The sequence below is a fragment of the Microtus pennsylvanicus genome, chromosome X, assembly GCF_037038515.1.
Source record: "Microtus pennsylvanicus isolate mMicPen1 chromosome X, mMicPen1.hap1, whole genome shotgun sequence".
Lineage (NCBI taxonomy): Eukaryota > Metazoa > Chordata > Mammalia > Rodentia > Cricetidae > Microtus > Microtus pennsylvanicus.
In genome coordinates, this window is record NC_134601.1 from 81,225,675 (window position 1) to 81,247,722 (window position 22,048).

Sequence of the window (22,048 nt, forward strand, 5' to 3'; positions counted from 1 at the left end):
CTTTTAGGTTTCTGTCCTATTTTGAGCTCCTGTCTTGACTTCCTTTGATGATGAACAATAAAGTGGAAGTGGAAGTTAAATAAACCTCTTTCTCCCGCTAGTTGCTTCTGGTGTCAATGTTTTATCGCAGCAAAAGATACCCTAACCAAGACAAAAAATGATAGAAAAATATGTAAAGGAATAGATGCAAAAAGAATACCAAAGAATGATAAAATGATCATGATAATGTTTGAATGGCTGTCTTCCTGCTTCTCAGTTCTCAAAAAAAATCTTGTCAAATATTAAAGAGGATTTACTTTAATCCAGTCATACTGAACTGTATAGCAAATTGCTGAGTCTTGTTTTCATCAGCAGCAGTTTGCGGGGGGGATCCCCATTATTTGGCTTTTGTGAAAATTAAGTGAAATGAGCACAGTCCATAGATTCTCCATGGATTTTCTTTCTTTCTGCCTTCCTCCCTCCCTCCCTCTCTCCCTCCCTTTCTTCTCTTTCATGTATAGTGTTCTGCTTGCATGTATGCCTGCAGGCCAGAAGAGGGCACCAAAGCTCATGATTGGTTGTGAGCTACCATATGGTTGCTGTGAATTAACTCAGGACCTCTGGAAGAGCAGCCAGTGCTCTTAATCTCTGAGCCATCTCTCCAGCCCCTCTCCAAGGATTTTCTAATGCAGTACTTGGAATATAAAATATAGGTGATTCCTTTCCTCTATAAATAGATGGTTTTCAATTGCTTTATTGCTTTTTCAGTTCTATGGCTCACACCCAGGCCCTTACACATGCTAGGCAAGCCCTCTCCTTCCAAGCTACACCTCCAACTCTTTATCTTTTTGCAATGTACTTTTTCAAATAAAGCAAGTTCAGAAACAGTTACCTGTGTGTATGTATGCATGCATGTATGTATGTATGTATGTGTGTGTGAGTATGTATGTATGTGTAAATATGTGTACATATATATGCACACACACTCACATATATATATTTGAGACAAAGTTTAACAGCTCTGGCTATGCTGGAACTCACTTTGTAGGTCAGGCTGACCTTGAACTTACAGAGATTCACCTACCTCTGCCTCTCAAGTACTGTAATTAAAGGCATGCGCTACCACCGCCCGGGCATGAATTACCAGCATCTTTAATGAGGCAGGGTATCACTTGAAAAACTTGGATTCTTCAATGTAGAAAACTGATACAGCAAAGTATCACAAATGTTATCCTGGAGAGATGCCTCAGTTTTTAAGTGTATTCTGCTCTTGCAGAGGACCTGTATTTGATTCCCAGCACCCACATGGTGGCTCACAACCATCTGTAACACCAGTTTCAGGAAATATGATACCACCTTCTGTCCCCCTTGAGCCCTAGACGTGTGTGGTGCACATACACACAGGCAAACAAAGCAAGCATACCCATGAAATAAAACTTGAGAAATATTACAGATGCATACCCTGTAGCTCTGTAGGCAGTATCTATTACAGAAACAAAGCAGCTGCAAAAAAATGAGACAGCCCTCCCCCCAAAAAAAAATCATCATAGAAGGAGATAGGAATGTATTTTAGCTATGTTTAGGAAGAAGGTAAACAGAGTGGAGCAGATGGCAAAGGAATTAAAAATGCTCAGTTCTCTGCTCACAGTCTGTCTCTTTCAGTAATTATCTGTCAATTATGTTTCCAGATCAGTTCCATTTTAATTGAAGAACAGAGTTATAAATGTATTACTGAAGACCTGTTAAATGAGTAGGAAGGCTAAAAATAAGATTTTCTTAATGAGTACACATGCCCAGATGGATGAGAACAGACATAATATCAAGGTTTTGAAGAAGTTGGGGATATGTTTTAGAGGAATCCAGACTGGTGATGCTTTTGAAACTCAAATAATTTGAATGGCAGAACTAATTTTAGTTCTAAATGGTAATGGATTTCTGTATTCCATTACCATTGGGAGATGGTGGTGTCAGAATTCGTAGTGGTTACATTTTTTTTTTTGAGTCAGGATTTCTCTGTGTAGCCCCAACTGCCTTGAACTCAGTCTGTAGACCAGGTTGGCCTTGAACTCACAGAGATCCGCTTGCCTCTGCTTCCCTAATCCTGGTATAAAAGGCACGTGCCACCACTGCCTGGCTAAGATTCAAGCTTCTTTGATAGAGCTAGAGGAGATAAATATGCCTGGGTGTAGTGCTGCATACTTGTTAAAACAGGGCTTGAGAGTCAAAAGGAATAGGATCTTTATAAGCTTAAGACTAGCCTTGTCTACATAGTAAAGTCCAAGGTTACACAGGGCTACATAATGGAAGAGAGAAAGCTAGATTTCTGGGAGTGAATTTCTCTAATCCTAGCACACACTGGGGAGAACAAGGCAAGAGGATTATGCCTTGTTAAAGCGTGACTAGGCTACATGAGTTGATAGCCAGATTGAGCCACAGAGGGAGACCCACTCTCAAAACAGAAGTAAGAAAACAGAACTAAAACCTTTCCATTTAAATTGAATGAGAGAGTTGGGCAGTGGTGGTGCACACAGCCTTTAATCCCAGCACTTAGGGAGTTGCAGGACAACCAAGGCTGTATAGTAAGATGGTGTCTTAAAATCAAGTCTATAGAGGCTGGAGAGATGGCTCAGTGGTTAAGAGCACTGGCTGCCTTGCTCTTCTAGAACTTCTGAGTAAACAAAATACATGAACAAATAAACCTTTTAAAATACCCTTAGAGGAATAGAGAAGGCTAAAGTGTGAAAGAAGTGCCTAAGAATTATTAAGACGTGAGGCTGGAGAGATGACTCAGTGGTTAAGAGCACTTAACTCTTGGAGAGGATTCATGTTTGGTTCTGAGCACCTATGTGGTAGCTCCTGGCTTCCTTTAACTTCAGTTCCAGGAAATTTGATGCACTCATCTGACCTCTGAGGGTACATTGCACACACATGATACACATATACACATGCAGACAGAACACTTAAACACATTTTTTTTAATCTCAAAAAAGGATAAAAATAATAATTAAGGTATTATACTTCTGGGCTGGAGACATGGTTTAGTGGCTAAAAGTGCTTCCTGCTATTTCAGAGGACCTGAATTTGGTTCTGCGCATCCACATTAGGCTGCTCATAACTGCCTGTGACTCCAGTTTTAGGGGATCTAACACCCCATTCTGGACTCTGGACACCTGCAGTGATGTGTACATACCCACACGGGGACATACATATATGCACATAATTAAAAACAAAATGTATTCTTTTATAAGGTCAGGTGTGGTGGTACATGCCTTTAATCCTAACAGTCTTGGGAGGCAGAGACAAGCAGATCTCTATGAGTTCGAGGCCAGCCCCATCTACAGAGCAAATACCAAGACGGCCAGAGCTACACAGAGAAACCCCTGTCTTGAAAAACCAAAAAGGAAAGAAAGAAATTATTTTTTAAAAGAATGGATTTATTTGTTTATTTATTTATTTATTTAGTTTTTTTGAGACAAGGTTTCTCTGTGTAGCATGGAACTCGTTCTGTAGACCACGCTGGCCTCGAACTCACAGAAACAAAGCTGCTATGAACATAGTTGAGCACATGTCCTTGTGGCACGATTGAGCATCCTTTGGGCATATACCCAAAAGTGGGATTATTGGGTCTTGAGGGAGGTTGTTTCCTAATTTTCTGAGAAATCGCCACACTGACATCCAAAGGGGTTGTACCAGCTTGCACTCCCACCAGCAATGCAGAAGTGTTCCCTTTACCCCACAACCTCTCCAGCATAAGTTGTCATCAGTGTTTTTGATCTTGGCAATTCTTACAGGTGTAAGATGGAATCTCAGAGTTGTTTTGATTTGCATTTCTCTGAAGATTAAGGATGTTGAACATTTCCTTAAGTGTCTTTCAGCCATTTTAGATTCCTCTGTTGAGAGTTCTCTGTTTGTGTCTGTACTCCATTTTTTTTATTGGATTATTTGTTCTTTTGGTGTCCAATTTCTTGAGTTCTTTGTATATTTTGGAGATCAGACCTTTGTCTGATGTGGGGTTAGTGAAGATCTTTTCCCATTCTGTAAGCTGTCATTTTGTCTTGTTGACCGTGTCCTTTGCTTTACAGAACCTTTTCAATTTCAGGAGGTTCCATTTATTAATTGTTTCTCTCAGTTGTCTGTGGTGCTATGGTTATATTTAGGAAGTGGTTCCCCATGTCAATGCATTCAAGTGTACTTCCCACTTTCTCTTCTATGAGGTTCAGTGTGACAAGCTTTATGTTGAGGTCTTTGATCCATTTGGACTTGAGTTTTGTGCATGGTGATAGATATGGGTCTATTTTCATTCTTCTACATGTTGATATCCAGTTATGCCAGTACCACTTGTTAAATATGCTTTCTTAGCCAGGTGGTGGTGGCGCACGCCTTTAATCGGGAGGCAGAGGCAGGCGGATCTCTGTGAGTTCGAGGCCATCCTGGTCTACAAGAGCTAGTTCCAGGACAGGCTCCAGAGCTACAGAGAAACGTTGGCTGGAAAAAACAATAAAATAAATAAATAAATATGCTTTCTTTTTTCCATTTGATATTTTTGCTTCCTTGTCAAAAACAGGTGTTCGAAGATGTGTAGATTGATATCCAGGTCTTCTATTCCGTTCCATTGGTCCTCCTGTCTGTTCTTATGCCAATACCAGGCTGTTTTTAGTACTGTAGCTCTGTAGTAGTTTGAAGTCAAGGATTGTAATGCCCCCACACGTTCTTTTATTGTTCATGCTATCTTGGGTTTTTTGCTTTCCATATGAAATTGAGTACCGTTCTTTCGAGGTCTTTGAAGAATTTTGCTGGGATTTTGATGGTCATTGCGTTGCATCTGTTAGAATTCCATATTCTTGAAGATTTTTCTAGATCTACTCAGTCAAGTCTATTGGAAGATGAAATGGAGAAATCTGTGCTTTTAACAGAATTTGCTGCCAGACATGTTCACATTCTGAACGGTATTTTCTCTACAAAACCAAGCTAGGCTTACTTATTTTAAGATATATTAAGATAATAGTTTGCTGTTTTCTTGCTATTTCAAGATATTGGGTTTCTCTGTGTAGTCCCTGGCTGTCCTGGCACTTGCTTTGTAGATCAAGCTGGCCTTTCTCTTCCGAGTGTTGGGATTAAAGGCATGAGCCATCACCACCCAGCTTATTTTGCTTTTTTTTTTTTTTTTTTGAGATTGAATCTCACTGTGTTATTTCATCTTGCTTTGTACTTCTGGCTTAAGCAACTCTCCTGTCCCAGACTTCCAAGTAGTTATGTCTGCAGGTATGTACTGCCACCCCTAGTTCTTCCATCTAATTGTGAAATTCCAGGTTGTGTTCATGAAATTTTATGTAGAAGTTTAAAACTACTTCATCTGTTGTGATCTGGCTTCAGTTTATTTTCAGAAAGTATACTTAATTGCTCTCACTTTAAGCAGTATTTTGAAGATAATTTTATTTTTTAAGAACTTTAGGAAGAAATTACGGGACTAGTGGTGAGCTGTCTCAAACTAAAACTAAAAAGACTAAAAATGTGAGCCAGTGTTCTCTGAACTGAGAAGAGCTGTGTTTAGTGCTTTTATTTTATTTTATTTATTTTTAGACTATCCAAATTCTTTAACAATCTGATATATGTACTCAGTGTATCTGTATCATATCCTCTAGTTGCTTATTTTTTAAGGAACTTCCAAATGCTTTTCTCAGGTGGCTTTGCTGTAGGAGAACTATTTGTGTTTTCACTCCAAGACCACCCATGGAGTGGACCATAGAGTTTTCTAATGGATTCAGAGAAGATAGAAGGATGCAGAGAACAAGGAGAGGCTAAAAAGAAAAGGGTGAAGTGATCTTTTCTCTGTCGCTCCACGAATCAACTGGATTTGTTGGACTAGATGTCCAAACATCAGGGAGGAGTTGCTCCAGACACCATTCACATAACCATAAATTGATGCAAAAGCAAGAGGATTTTTATTCTGTCATGTCAGGGTCCTTCAGGTTCGGGATATGAAGGACATCGTAGCTGTTACAGCCCATCTTTTAAAGTGAAAAAGCCACAGACACAAGGGGGGGAGGGCTGTAGGTTGTTTTCCAACTTACTGGATTGGCTTATTCAAAGGGTTACTAGTAGTGATTGGTCTATTCCAGGGCAGGAGAATAGCTGTGTGGTCAGGTGATAAGGGGAGCATCTGTGGTCCATCCTGACCTTTGGTTCAGTGACTAAATCAATACATGAGGAACTGAGTCAACATCTATGGGTTGTATTTGCCTCAATTCCCAAAATGGAGTTACGTTTGAAGATTATTCTCAAGGACACAGGGGGATGAGCAGTCCAGCACGTGGTTATTTACAAGGACACAGGAGGATAAGCAGTCCAGCGCGCGTGTGTGTGTGTGTGTGTGTGTGTGTGTGTGTGTGTGTGTGTGTGTGCGCGTGTGTGTGTGCGCGCGCGCACGCGAGTGTGACTGTCCCTTTTCCAAAATAGAGTGAGTGTTAAGGTTTTAGAAAAATGTCTTAGGGTTAAAGGGGGCTTACAAATGCATTTAGAGTCTTTCAGATTCATTCCCTAATATTTGACTCTTGAGCTTTATTGAATAATAAAACATTAAAAGAATCTGAAATAATAGGCTTCCTGTATGTGATTTCGAGCTTGAGTCCGAAGCAAGTAACTAAGTACTAAGTTTGTATACCCCGAATGTATTTAGTAGATGGTGGTCCTTTAACCTCTCTGAGGTATGCTGCATGAGACATTTAAGATGTTTAAGTTTTCTGCAGTGAACCATGACCATTCCTAAAAGCGACCCATGCCACTACGCTGACAAACACCCCTCAAAGATAAACTTTGTACTACAAACTGTTCAGGACAATATCAAGGTGATTAGCTAAGATAGTCCAACCAGGACTTCAGATAAGTCCTGTACTTTCTCATTACATGGAGACTGGACAACTGCTAACTTTCCTGGGACTTGATGATTATCTCAATTTTCTCAGGCTCCTCCAAATATGCCATCATTTCCAGATGGCAGGAAGTAATTTTAAGAACATGACACCTAAACTCTCAAAAGATGGGGTGGGTGTATTCCATTCATTTGGTGGATTATGAATGTTTGTCATTATTTAGGGTAGGTGGTTACACATTGTTATTGGTCACGGTCAGGGAAGAAACTAAGGAGATTAAATTCTATGATCTTGTTCTGAAAAACAAAAGGGGGATTTAGAAATAAGATAAAAAGGTAGATTATTGAATATATTTTCAAACTGAAGAAGCAACTACTAGTCTTAAATATTTTACACTGGTATGGGTTTTTGTTTTTCTTTTCTTTCTTTCTTTCTTTCTTTCTTTCTTTCTTTCTTTCTTTCTTTCTTTCTTTTTTTTTTCTTTTTCGAGACAGGGTTTCTCTGTGGTTTTGGAGCCTGTCCTGGAACTAGCTCTTATAGACCAGGCTGGTCTCGAACTCAGAGATCCGCCTGCCTCTGCCTCCCAAGTGCTGGGATTAAAGGCCTGCGCCACCACGGCCCGGCTTGGTATGGGTTTTTGTATATGATACAAATTGAAGGTTATTTTTGTTATACTGTATATATGTTTTGTTATATTGTATATATGTTTCTTTCATTGTTTAAGATATTTTTGTACATTGATACAAATTTAGGATTATTTTTCTTATGCTGTATATGTTTCTATTCTTGTTTAAGGTATTATACCTATGCAACTCATTTTGAAATGTAATATAAAGTTTTAGTCCTTGAAAGCTATTCAGGATTATAACGAAAGACAGGTTAGTAGTTAGTCATAATACAACAATCAAACTTAACAATTATGTTAGGTATGTTTTCAAGGTCATAGATAGATAGATAGATAGATAGATAGATAGATAGATAGATAGATAGATAGATAGATAGTCAGTCTATATATATTTATGGTCTCTATATATAGATAGATGGTCTTCAAACACTGCAGAGACCTACAGAATTTAACATTTAAAATGTTTTAATAACAAGGCTTTTCATGACGGTGAGAAATATCTATTACTGGCAGCACCAGTTTACTTTATTTTTTTTTTTTTTTGGTTTTTCGAGTCAGGGTTTCTCTGTGGCTTTGGAGCCTGTCCTGGAACTAGCTCTGTAGACCAGGCTGGTCTCGAACTCACAGAGATCCGCCTGCCTCTGCCTCCCGAGTGCTGGGATTAAAGGCGTGCGCCACCGTCGCCCAGCCACCAGTTTACTTTAAAAGGATGATGGGCATCAATGAACCTCCATTTTGAGTTTGCTTTCATTGTGGCAAAGATAGCCATTTGGGCAAGAAACTGCCCTTGCCTTAACTAACAGTGTGCTGTCCAAATTAGACAAGTTGGACACAAAAGAAGTGACTGCCAAACTTTGCCAAGACTTCGGACAGTCCTTCAAAATTTCCTTCTTCACAAAAACTTCTGTTAGATATCTTAGGCCTTTAGGCCAAAGATGGATGCCCCAATGTTAGAGAGGAACCTTGAGGTGACTTTCTAGGTAGCCAGATGTCTCTGTTATTTCTATAGTTTTAGAAGTTGCTTGCTCTGCACTGAAAACTCTAAATTGTTAGAGTTTTCCTTAGAAGTTAAATTAGAAAAAACTAAAACTAGATACGAAATTTTTGGACTCACCAAGATAGGATAGATAATGAAGTATTTTATCTGAATTTGCCAAATACTTAATGGACTGGACATTGTGAATGTATTTTTTACTTGATAATTGTTCTTATTATATATAGTTTCACTTTGTTAAAACTGATCCTTTTTGATCTAGGCAGTGGTGGTGCATGCTTTTCATCCCAGCACTCGGGAGGCAGAGACAGGTGGATCTCTTTGAGTTCCGAGGCCAGCTTAGTCTACAGAGTGAGTTCCAGGACAGTCAAAAATACACAGAAACCCCATCTCGAAAAAAAAAAAACCCAACAACTAATACCTTGTTATATATAGTTTTACTATGTTAGAGTTAAAACCTTTCCCTTTTATTTACACAAAAAGGGAGAAATGTTGTGGGAGGTTTGTTTTCACTCTAAGGCCATCCATTGAGTGAACAATAGAGTTTTCTGGCTCACTCAGAGTGGATAGAGGGGTGTAGAGTATAAGGAGGGGCCGAAAAGATGCTTGTTCTTTTCGATTGGAAAGGTGGAGAAGAGTATAAAGTGTTCTTTGCCCCATAGCTCCATGAATCAATCAGGTTTATTCCCTAATATTTGACTCCCAAGCTTTTTTTAATTTATTTATTATGTATATAGTGTTCTGGGCACCAGATCTCATTATAGATGGGTGTGAGCCATCATGTGGTTGCTGGGAATTGAACTCAGGACCTCCGGAACAACAGTCATTTCTCCTAACCTCTGAGCCATCTCTCCAGCCCTTGACTCCCGAGCTTTATTGAATAATAAAATATTAAAAGAAACTGTAGTAGGCCTTATCTACCTTCTCTAACAGCAGTGTATGAAAGACCTCATTCAACATCCTCTCCAGGATTTGCTGTTGCCACTGTATTTCATTTTATTAAAGGGTGTATAGTGGCATTGAGTTGTATTCTTTTTTTTTTATATCCCAGAGTGGCCTCCAACGATGGCCTTGAACACCTGATCCTCCTGTCTTCGCTTTCCGAGTGTTGTACTTGTAGGCATTCACCACCATACCTGATTTATGTAGTGCTGGGGAGAAAACACAGGGCCTTGTGCATGCTGGGAAAACACCCTACCATCTGACCTAAATTCCTAGCACCTAAGTAAAGTGTGTTTAGGGTTTTATATCTTTGAGGTTTTCATTTATGCAAGCATGATTTGTTGAAAATACTGTTCTCTGTATTTGCAGAGTAGTTCATGTTTGTAATCCTGAAACTCAGGAGACTGAGGCCGAAGAATCACCTCAAGTTTGAGGCCAGTCTAGACTATATGAGACCCTGTTCCAAAAAGAAAAAAAATCCTCCAGGACAGTCAGAGCTATTACACAAAGAAACTGTTTCACAGTAGGGGGTGTGTGGGGCAACGATGACTATGAACAGACAACACAACAAAAACCAAAAGCATATACCAGCAGTTCAATTCAACATTCTTTAGAATCTTTGACAAACGAAATGTTTTATGATTTTATATTATTTTATATATTATTAAATAGTAATGTACTTTAAAGTATAATGTTTGCTTAAATTTTTTGGTGTTTTTAAGATGTGTCTCATGAGCTGTATGGTTATCACCACACACACCTTTAATCTCAGCACTGAGTTTAAGGCCAGCCTGGTCTACAGAGCTAGTTCTAGGACAGCCAGGACTACACAGAGAAACCCTGTCTCGAATAACCAAAAAATAAAAACAAAAAAGATGGTGTCTCATGTAAACCAGGTTGGCCTGGAACTCTATAAAGGTGAGGCAACCTTGAAATCTTGATCCTCTTCCTCCTGTACCACCACCCTCATCTTAAATCTTATAAAATACTAAACTTTAAGAATAATTTTTTTTTTGTTTTTTCGAGACAAGGTTTCTCTGTAGCTTTGGAGCCTGTCCTGGAACTCCCTTTGTAGACCATCTAGGCTGGCCTCGAACTCACAGAGATCCGCCTGCCTCTGCCTCCCGAGTGCTGGGATTAAAGGCGTGCGCCACCACCGCCCGGCAAGGATAATTTTTAAGAAAGAATATTTGAGTCACTTGTGGTGGTTTACCATGTAATCTTGGTGCTCAGGTGAATGAGGCATGAGGATTTCAAATTTCTGGTCCATCTGAGCTGCCAGATGAGATCTTATCACAAAAAAAGAAAAAGTATCATCAGGTCCAGCTCCCAATTTATTTCATAGGATTTATATTTTCTTTTTTAAAAAGATTAATTTGTTTTGTTTTATTTCTATGTTTCTGTACCTGCATGAATTTTTGTTTATCACATGTGTGGAGACAGGTGTACAAATGTCTAAAGAGGCTAGAGGGGTTTGGATCCCCTGGAACTCGAGTCACAGGAAGTTATGAGCCATTAGTCCACCCTCTGGGATTCCTATATTCTGTGTACCTCTGCTTGGTGGGCTTCGCTTAAGAAAGGAGCTTTGCAAGGCAGGCGATGGTGGTAAATGCCTTTAATCCCAGCACTTGGGAGGCAGAGCCTGACCGATCTCCGTGAGTTCAAGGCCAGCCCGGTCTACAGAGTGAGTTCCAGGACAGTCAGTGCTGTTACACAGAGAAACCCTGTCTCAACCCCCCCCACACACACACAAAAGAAAGTTGCTTTGCTAAAGTAATTTTAACATATATACTTATTTCATTGTGTAAGTTTGCATGCACTACAGCACATGTGTAGAGGTCAGAGAACAAGTTCTAATTGGTTCTCTCCTTTTACCATAGATTCCTGGGATCAAACTCAGGTTATTAGCCCTAAAGTGACTTTTTGGTTTTATTGTATTTTTGCTGTTGCTGCTGCTGCTGCTGCTGCTGCTGCTGCTGCTGCTGCTGCTGCTGCTGCTGCTGCTGCAGACTCCTCCACCACAAATACTTGGTGAAGCAAGGTTTCTTACTAAGTAGATCAGGTTTGGCCTTGAACTCAAAGAGATCCACCTGCCTCTGCTCCCAGGTGCTAAGAATAAAGACATGTTCTACAATGCTCAGCTGTTTTTCTTCGTTTGTTTTTGTGGGGGGTTTTTTTGGATAGTGTTTTGGTAGAAATCTTAGGTCGGCCTCAAACTATGAACTTGCCTTCACCTCCTGAGTGCTGGGATAATAGGCATATGCCACCACACCTCTTTGTGGCTTTTTGTTCCTGATATTTGAGGTTTAGGTCTTAACTATGTTGCCCAAGCTGGTCTTGGGCTTTGGGGCTCAGGAGATCCTCTTATTTTAATGTCCTGGGTAGCTGTAATTATAAACAAGACCTGCTAAACCCAACCTTAAATGCCAACTTGAGTATATTCACAAGATCTCATTTTGTCTTTTGTAGATGGTGTTATCTGAGAAGGTTAGTCAGCTGATGGAATGGACCAATAAAAGACCTGTAATAAGAATGAATGGAGACAAGTTCCGTCGCCTTGTTAAAGCGCCACCAAGAAATTACTCTGTTATTGTGATGTTCACTGCTCTCCAACTTCACAGACAGTGTGTCGTTTGCAAGTATGATCTTTCATCTCCACTTTGAAATTAAATTGGTTTTTGGTTTTTAACTGTTTTTCTTTCTCAGAAGAATCAAATTTGTACAATGGGTTCGTTAATAAATAGATTATACTTTACTCATGGGTTATATAACAGACACTATTACTGTTTTGTTTTTTTAAGATTTATGTATTTTGTGTATGTAAGTGTTCTATATTCATTCATGCCAAAAGAGGGAATCAGATCCCATTACAGATAATTGTGAGCCGCCACGTGGTTGCTGAGAATTGAATTCAGGAACTCTAGAAGAACAGCTGAACCATCTCTCCAGCCTTCAACACTACTCTTTTATAAAAATTAGTCTTGGTTGTGCAATTGGTAGGGGAGAAAGAATAAAATATTGTAGCTATCATGAATTCTATAAAAATCAAAGAGCCACACACCTTCTAGCTATGTGTGTCTGAGAAGCGACAAATGTTTTGCTGAGGCATTAGCGTGCCACTGGACCATAGGCTAGTTGGCACAGTCTCAGTGCCACCATCATATCATAACAACTACCTCTCCCCCTCCAAATAGCTTTTCATCAGGAATATGGTAGTCAATGCCAGGATTGAATATTTATGCTGTAAATTTGTTCATTATGGTCCCACAATTGGTATGAATCCTTTGATTTCATCTCTAGACACTAAAACGATTTGCTTATGTTCATTTTTGGGATACTGAACAAAATTTACAAAATGTGGATAGAGAATAGATTGGTGCATGTCAAAATGAAATAGACTCTAGGTTTAATCTCCAGCACTAAAATACATACAGAATAGAAAAGGATGGAATTAAAAACGTTATCACAGATGAAAAAAATGTTTTCTAAGTGGGTGGTGGTGAGGCACACCCTTAGACCCAGCACTTGGGAGGCAGAGGCAGGTGGATTCAGGCCATCCTTGTTTACAAAGTTATTTCCAGGACAGCCAGAGCTGTTACACAGAGAAACTGTGTCTCAAAAACAAAAAAAAAAAAAGTTTTCTAGAAGAATAAAGAGTTAAAAAATAAAACAGAAATACTAGAACCCCCAAACTTTCTTTGATAAATAAGTATGTTTATGCATTTATGTTACTTAGATTTAACCCCAAAGGATTGAAAAAAGTAAGATAAAGAAAGACATATACATATGGGAAAAACATGTAAATAAACAGACCTTTAGAATGAAACAAGCTGGGCAGTAGTGGCACATACCTTTAATCCTAGCACTTGGGAGGCAGAGACAAACAGATCTCCGTGAGTTCAAGGCCAACCTGGTCTATCAAGTGAGTTACAGGAGCGGCTCCAAAGCTACAGAGAAACCATGTCTCAAAAAACCAAAAGGAAAAAAGAGACAAAAATAAAATGAAAACATAAAAGAAAGGAAAATTCAAGGATAACTGAAGGTTTGTTCATCTCAAGTCCCTAGATTTTTCTTGTCATTTATTGTAATAATTCATGTGATTGTATTTTTACTTACCAAAATAGCATCTGTGCCTCAGAGTATGTGTGAGGCTTTGTACATGTGTTCATATGTGTGTGGGTACATGTGTGTGCCTGAGTGTAGAGGCCTGAGTATTTGGTGTCATCTTCAGAAATGTTGTCTACCTCCTTTGAAGCAAGGTCTCTCCTTTGCCTGGAGCACACTGGTTAGGCTGGATTAGCTAACCAGCCAGCTCGAGGCATCCGCTTGTCTCTGCTTCCCAAGTGCTGCAATTAGGAGGCTATCACCACTCTTGCTTTTTAAACATGACTTCTGGGAGATGAACTAATGTCCTCATGCTTTCAAGGCAAGCATTTTTACTGGTTGAGTCATCTTCTCAGCCTCCAGATCTTATTTAATTTTTAAAAATTTGATACAAGGTCTCACTCTGTAGCCCTGGCTGTTCTGAACTTGCTATAACAGCAGGCAGGGTTTTAACTTTGACTATCTTTGCCTTCTGAGCGTTAGTTTTACAGGCCTGTGCCACTGTGTCTGTCTGGTTACATATTTTTGATATTTAAGGTAGGCTGTTAGATCTTCTTTGCCTGATGATTTAGAGTCTCAAAATTGTGAGAATTTGGGGTATAAATCAGTGTTAGATTCCTGCCTAGAATGTGTGGGACCCTGGGTTCAATCCCCAGCACCAAACCCAAAAATTGTTGTATGCCCGTACTCCTTCCTACAAGGAGTCTGAAACAGAAGGAGCATTTGAGACCAGTAGTGTGGTATAGGTTGAGCAACATAGCAAGACCCTGTCTTAAAAACAAGAGTGGAAGCAGCACACTGGCTGGAGAGAGACCAGCTGTTAGAGTCTCTCTTGCTCTTGCAGAGTACCCAACTCAGTTCTAGGAACCCATGTTGGGCAGCTGACAACCTCCCGTAACTCCAGCTCCAGATCAGTAGATCTGATGCCTCTGGCCTCAGTGGGCACTGGCACTCATGTGCACACATCCTCGCACAGACATATGTACCTAGAAATAAATCCTTTAGTTCCGGGACATCTAGGGCTACATAAAGAAACTGTCTTAGGGGAAAAACCACCAAAGGAGGGAAAGCCTCCATAGTGTATAGAGGATGTTAGCTGCATTTCTTTGTTTTGTGACTACCAAAGATGTTTTGGAGCCTGGCTGTGGTGGCACATACATCTAATCTGGAAGCAGAAGCAGGCAGATCTCTGTAAATTAAGGCCAGCCTGGTCTACAGAGTTAACAGAATAGCCAGGGCTACCTAGTGAGACCCCCCCATCTCAAAAAAATTTTTTTAATTGTTTTGGGTGGCTGGAGAGATGGCTCAGTGGTTAAGAGCAGTGACTGTTCTTCCACAGAACTTCGGTTCAATTCCCAGCACCCACATGGCAGCACACGACTGTCTGTAACTCCAGTTCCAAGGGATCCAACACCCTCACACAGAATATATACAAGCAAAACACCAGTGCCCATTAAATAAATAAATGACTCTTTTAAAAAAGAAAAATTGTTTTGGGATTCAAAAATAAACAGTATAAAAGTATAAAGCATGGAATGGAGTCATGTAATTACTAATTTCTGGTGAGATTTCCATCACTTAGATGTGAGGCTTCTTTTATACTTAAACAAAGTGTCTTCTGACTGTGTTCTAACTATACCTGAATTATGTACCAATAACCTTTTTTTTTGAGACAGGGTTTCTTTGTGTAATAACCCTGGCTGTCCTGAACTTAATCTGTAGATCAGGCCAGCCTCAAACTCAGATCCACCTGCCTCTTCTTCCCTCACAGCTGGAATTAAAGGCATGTGCTGCCACCACCACCCAGCTTGCCAATAATTTTTAATATTTCTTTTACTAAAAATTGCTATTATGCTAGACAGTTGTGGCACGTGCCTTTAAACCCAGGTCTCTGGAAGCAGAGGCAGGCGACTGTCTGAGTTCAAGGCCAGCCTTGTTTACAGAGTGAGTTCCAGGATAGCCAGGTACACAGCGAAACCCTGTCTCAAAAAAACAACAGCAGGGGCTGGAGAGATGGCTCAGCGGTTAAGAGCACCGATTGTTCTTCCACAGGTCCTGAGTTCAATTCCCAGCAACCACATGGTGGCTCACAACCATCTGTAATAAAATCTGGTGCCAACTTCTGGCCTGCAGGGACACATGCAGGCAGAACATTGTATACATAATAAATAAATCTAAAAAAACAAAACAACAGCAACAAATTGCTATTACTTAATTAGGTTTTGTTTTACTGCTGATAAACTGGGTTGATTTTTAAATTGTTTCATATATTTTTTGCTTTATTCCCCACCAATCTGATTTTATTCAGGCAAGCTGATGAAGAATTCCAGATTCTGGCAAACTCTTGGCGGTACTCCAGTGCATTTACCAACAGAATATTTTTTGCCATGGTGGATTTTGATGAAGGTTCTGATGTATTTCAAATGGTAAGATGTTTGATTTTTTTCTTGTATATAGGAATAAAGCATGGATAAAGCAAAATACAATTTTGATGATTACAAGAAGTTAAATAGTGGGGCTGGAGGTATGGCTACTTGGTTAAGATCACTCATTCCTCTTGCAGAGGACTTGGGTTTGATACCCAGCACCCACATGGTAGTTCAAAACCATCCCTAACTCCACTTCCAAGGAATCTGATGCCTTCTTCTAGTCTTCACGGGCAGCAGGCATGCATATAGTACACATACATACATGCAAGCAAAACACTCATACACATAAATCTAAAAATATTGTTAAGAAGTTAAATAGGAATACTTTAATGCAAAAGCTAGAGTAGCTAGTAAACTAAAAGCAAAATTTGACTAATCAAAAAAAGTCAGTAACCAATGCCAACCAGTATGTTGTGTGGCATGGTCTGTGTACACTTTTAAGTGTGCTGTGTGGCATGGTCTGTGTAGCAAAGGCTGGATACAAACTTCCAATCCTTTCTCCTCCATCTCCCAAGTATTGGGACTATAAGTGTTCATCATCCTACCTGATAACTTACACACATACACACTCAAACACACAAATGTGTGTGTGTGTGCATGTAAAGCAGAGAGGAATTTGTTCAATGTGGGAAGAACAGATGACTAGTGGCTCCTTCTATTGCTACTAGTTTATTTTTTTTTCAAAACTTTATTTAACTTTATTTCTTGCACGTTGGTATAACAATGTCAGATTCTCTTGAACTGGAGCTACAGACAGCTGCGAGCTGTCATGTGGGTGCTGGGAATTGAACCCGGGTCCTCTGGAGGAGCAGTCAGTGCTCTTAACCACTGAGCCATCTCTCCAGCCTCTATTGCTACTAGTTTAAACAGAAGAATTGGGCAGTGGGGAGAGGTATGTGTAATTAATTAAACAGCCAGGTGAAGGTGTCATCTGATCATTTTCTCAGTTCTGGTTCATCAAGATGGTCAGTCCAAAGTCAACATAGCTTGGGATCAATCTGGTTCCCCCAACATCATCTCTGCTCCAGAATACAGCCTTGTCTTCCAGATAATTGCCTTATTTCACAGAAGGTTGTTCCTGTCCTTCAAGGATTTGTTTTTCTGGGACTTACACAAATTTTATTTTGTAAATATATAAAGAACAAGCCAGGCACTTGTTCCTATACTCCTAGCAGTTGGAAGGTGCCTATTCTGGAACTTGCTGTGCAGACTTGACTGACCTCCAACTCATAAATATCTACCTGCCTCTGCCTCTCCAGTGCTGGGGTTACAGATGTGTGACCACATGTCTGGTATTTTATTTCAAGACAGGGTCTTGCCAAGTGTCCAAGCTTGTCCTAAATTCAGAGTATTGCTCTAACAGTCCTTTAACCTGAACTCTTCTTGTTTTAGTATCATGAGGTTGTAACAGCCATATAAAATAAGTTTAGGTGTCATGAATGTATACTTAACTTTTTAAGAATTTCTGAGCAACCTTAAATAACTGGTATGGGAAATTTCCTATTCAAGTTAAAAAAAATTGTATGTTACCTAGAAATTTCTATCTGGATAATAAAATGTAATTGTTACAGTCAGGGGTAGCCTTGCATTTGAAAGCCAACTCCACAACACTCCTTAGATAATCACGATCTTCATGTGTGTGAAAAGCCTGAATTTCTCCCAGGCATGTTGGTACATTCTTTTAATCCTAGCACTCAGCAAGCAGAGACAGGAGGATTATTGCAAGTTCAAGGCCAGCCTGGTTGACACAGCAAAACCCTGTCTTAAAAAAAATGTTTAATTTTAAAAATTAGTTGCCGTTAAGGTTATTTTCTTGGTAACTTATGTTTCCATGGACTATTTTTGATTCAGCTAAACATGAATTCCGCTCCAACTTTCATCAACTTTCCTCCAAAAGGAAAACCCAAAAGGGCTGATACATACGAGTTACAGGTGCGAGGGTTTTCAGCTGAACAGATTGCTCGCTGGATCGCAGACAGAACTGATGTCAATGTAAGTTTCCCTACTTTACAAAAAGTCTTTTTTTCACTGTCTTTGAATCTGAACTGGGAGTCATAGCTGGTCTTGTCTTCATGTCACTGAGATGGAATCATTTGGTAGATCTTTCATAAGTAGGATTTAACAGGATCATCTTGATAAAAATTAAAAAATTTTACTCATCTTGAGTAAAATTATAAAATACCTTGTCTTAGCCTGTTGAGTTTAGAATAATTAGAAACCATTTTCCTGACCATAAGTGTGTGTACTTGGCAAAATTTCTTAATCTAAGGGGTATTGTGTTTTAACTGAAATAATACCGTGCCTGTTACATATTATTTCTAGGGTATAGTTTTGACTGGAGTAATATGGTTAAAAATATTTTTCCTGAAAATATGTTTTTGACTGCTTTCATTTCATTATTATTAATTAGAAAATAAATTTTATATCTTAGAATGTTTTTCTCTCTCTTTTCCATTAGATTAGAGTAATTAGACCTCCAAATTATGCTGGACCCCTAATGTTGGGATTGCTTCTGGCTGTTATTGGTGGACTTGTGTATCTGCGAAGAAGCAATATGGAATTCCTCTTTAATAAAACTGGATGGGCTTTTGCAGCTTTGGTAAGTGAATTGAAAGAGAAAAGTTGATTGAAAAAGAACTTAATCTATTTTCTTTACCCTTTTTCTTTTGTTTTCTTTATTGTGCTTGTGAATAGGCCACAGATTGCTATTGGGTGTCTTCCTCAGTCACTTCTTCAGCTTATTTTATGAAATGAGTCTCCCTGAACCAGGAATTCACTAGTGATCCCTAGAGAGCCTCCTGTCTTCATATCTTTAGTGCTGATATTACAAGCTCATACTGCTGCACCCAGAATTTTTTCTTGGGTTCTGTTAGCTGTTACCTCTGTGAAAAATACTTTGTGTGTGTGTGTGTGTGTGTGTGTGTGTACACGCGTGTACATGTACTTGTACATGCATACAACTGCACATGCATAGGCCAGAGGAGGATATCCAGAGTCATTTTCTGTTGTTCTCTACCTTTTCCCCCATCCCCAAGACAGGGTTTCTCTGTGTAACAGCCCTGGATGTCCTGGAACTCACTCTGTAGATCAGGCTGGACTTGAACTCAGAGATCCACCTGCCTCTGCCTCCCTAGTGCTGGGTTCAAAGGCGTGTACCACCATAGCCGACTCCACTTTTCTTCGACAGGATCTAGCACTGAGCCTGAAGCTCCCCGTTTGGGCTAGAGCAAATGGCCAACAAGCTCTTGGGCTCTTCCTGTCTGTTCCTCAACACAAGGACTCTCTAGGATGTCCAGCCATGCTGGGGATTTAGACTCGGGTGCTCTTGTTTTCACAGCATGCAGTCTTATCCGCTGAGCCATTTACTCAGCCCGATTTTTGTTGTGGTGAGAGTGCATGTTGGTGCTTGTTCGTGGAGATGTGAGTATGTGCTCGTTTGTGTGGAGGCCAGAGGTGAACTCAGGTGTTCTTCCTTAGGCTCAGTCTACCTTGGGATTTGTTGTTGTTTTCAGGAGGTGTCTCACTGATGAGAGCAAGGTTGGCTGGAGGACAGAAGAGGGCACTGGATCCCTGGAGTTATAGGCATTTGTGAACTGCCTAACAGAGGTTCTGGGAACCAAACTCCACTATTTTACAAGAGAAGCAAATGTCTAGCCAGTGCCCTCAGCTTTTTTATTTGGATTCTGGGAATTGAACTCAGGTCACTGTTTTGGTTGAAAGCACCTGAGCAAGGCAACTTCTAAAAGACAGCCTTTCACTGAACTAGAGTTCATGATGGTGGAGTGAAGGAACAGCTGAGAGCCCACATGTCATCCACAGTCAGGAGGCAGAGAAGACACTGGGAACAGCACAATCCTTTTGAAACCTTAAAACTCACCTCCAGTGACACACCTCCAAAAAAGTCACATCTCCAAATCCTTTCCTGTAGCACCCGGCTTACTACATGACAGTACGATACTACTCCTGTATTGCGGTGCCTGCACTATAGGACCATTCGTGAGCCTCAGGCAAGGGGCTGGAGATTGAAACACACATAGACAGCACAGACAGAGACACACACCTCTAGTCACTGGTAAAGAAGCCCTTTATTGAATAGCACCACGGAGGCTTATAGACTCAACACAGTCAGGTGGGCCAGCAGGTGAAAACCTCATCTCCTGATCCTCAATCAAGGACAAGGCAACACATGCTCAGGAAGCAGAACTGGTCAGAGCTTTCAGTAGCACAAATCAGAAGGCCAAGTAAAGGAGAGCAGGGGAGAGCAACTGGAGGCCAGGACTCCAAATGGTCCCAACACTTTCCAAACAGTTCTGCCAACTGGATACCAACCATTCAGACATAAGAATTTATGGATCTGTTTTAGTCAGTGTTCTATTGCTGTGAAGAGACACCATAACCGTAGCAACTCTTACAAAGAAAAGCATTTAATTGGTACCTGGCTTACAGTTCAGAGGTACAGTCCATTATCAACATGGTGGGAAGCATCGTGGCGTGCAGGCAGACATGGTGCTAGAGAAGGAGCTAAGAGTTCGACATCCAAATCCACAGGCAGAAAGGAGAGAGAAAGAGAGAGAGAGAGAGAGAGAGAGAGAGAGAGAGAGAGAGAGAGAGAGAGAACACCACTAGGCCTGGCTTAGGCTTCTGAAACCCCAAAGCTTGCCCCAAGTGACACACTTCCTCTAGGCTCATTTAGTACATATAGTACAAATTCAGTAGACCCCATGTTCATTCATCACCCTCCATCATGTGGGTCCTGGAGATCAAATACATTGTCAAGCTTTTGTGGCAAATACTTTTATATGCCAAGCCATCTTTCTGGTCCTAAGATTTTCTATATTTTTATTTCCTGTCTTAAAGTGAGCTTCTTTCCCTCGTTATCTTATTAGGTTTTCCAAAGTTTCAAGCAACTGATTCTGTTTATAGTAATTTTTTATATTTTATTTTATGTTTAGCATGTGTGTATGTGTTGGGGGTTATGTGCATAAGTGCAGGTATATATAGAGGTCAGACGGGGCCATTTGATTCCTTAGAAGCTGGAGTCACGGGAAGTTATAAGCCACCCATCGTGGGTCCTGGGAACCAAACTCATATCCTCTGCAAGAACAGTATGTATATTCTCGCTATTCCTAGTTACAGTTCTTTTGAAAATGTTTTTGAATGTATTTTCTTTTTTTTTTTCAAGACAGGATTTCTCTGTGGCTTTGGAGCCTGTCCTGGAACAAGCTCTTTTAGACCAGGTTGGCCTCAAACTCATGGAGATCTGCCTGCCTCTGCCTCCCAAGTACTGGGATTAAAGGCGTGTGTCACCACCACCCGGCTTCAAATGTATTTCAATATTGAATTTTGAAACTTCTCTGTTTATAGTTTAAAATTCCTTCAGAAATGATGTTGAATTGTGATCCTTTTGACAAAATATAAACCTTAATAAAGAAATAATTTTTTTTTGGAAAAAATAAAGTCTTGTGTTTCCTGAATGGATAAGTATTTTCATGTACCTGCTTACCTAATCAATATGGGCTAGCTGGACCATGAGTATTCCAATATATTTGTTTCCTAGTGTTTTGTACTTGCTATGACATCTGGTCAGATGTGGAACCATATAAGAGGACCACCATATGCTCATAAGAATCCCCATACAGGACATGTGGTAAGTTGGTCATTTCTTTGCATTATATACCAAAGTTGATGTAATATAATTACCTTGTGAAGCCAGAGCCAGCATATACAGGAACTAGATAGAGTTTTGCCTCTTTGATCCCTGTTATGGAGCTTCAGGTACAATTAGAGCCTGTGGTCTTCCAAAGTGGAATGTTCTTTCTTCCATTTCTTGAGTTCTTTTGACTAGGATGGCTAAGAAAATCATTCTCAAACTAAATATAAGAATTAGTCGACTATTTGAGCATCTGTTATTTCTAGTACTGTGCTAGGCACTATCAAACATGGTGATTAATTGGAAAATTGTGGTTCCTATTGTCATGTCTACATTGTTTTTTACCTCATAGTTTTATACTCTTAAATATTATTTTTCTCATACACTTTTGTTAAATAGATAGTATAAATACAAAGAAAGAAGTAAATAATATAGAAATAGCTTTTAGTAGACGAA

The 22,048-nt window shown here is 39.9% G+C and overlaps 1 protein-coding gene and 1 long non-coding RNA gene across 2 annotated transcripts in view; both read left to right on the forward strand.

Annotated features, from left to right (window-relative positions):
• The window catches only part of LOC142841000 (uncharacterized), a 167,521-nt gene that overhangs the window by 131,062 nt on the left and 14,411 nt on the right, over nt 1–22,048 (forward strand). The window lies entirely within an intron of this gene.
• The window catches only part of Magt1 (magnesium transporter 1), a 43,651-nt gene that overhangs the window by 7,192 nt on the left and 14,411 nt on the right, over nt 1–22,048 (forward strand). Inside the window, exons 2-6 of the mRNA XM_075957703.1 lie at nt 11,879–12,048; nt 15,822–15,939; nt 17,794–17,934; nt 18,401–18,541; nt 21,500–21,589. Coding sequence (XP_075813818.1) covers nt 11,879–12,048; nt 15,822–15,939; nt 17,794–17,934; nt 18,401–18,541; nt 21,500–21,589 — 660 coding nt within the window. The remainder of the gene's footprint in view (nt 1–11,878; nt 12,049–15,821; nt 15,940–17,793; nt 17,935–18,400; nt 18,542–21,499; nt 21,590–22,048) is intronic.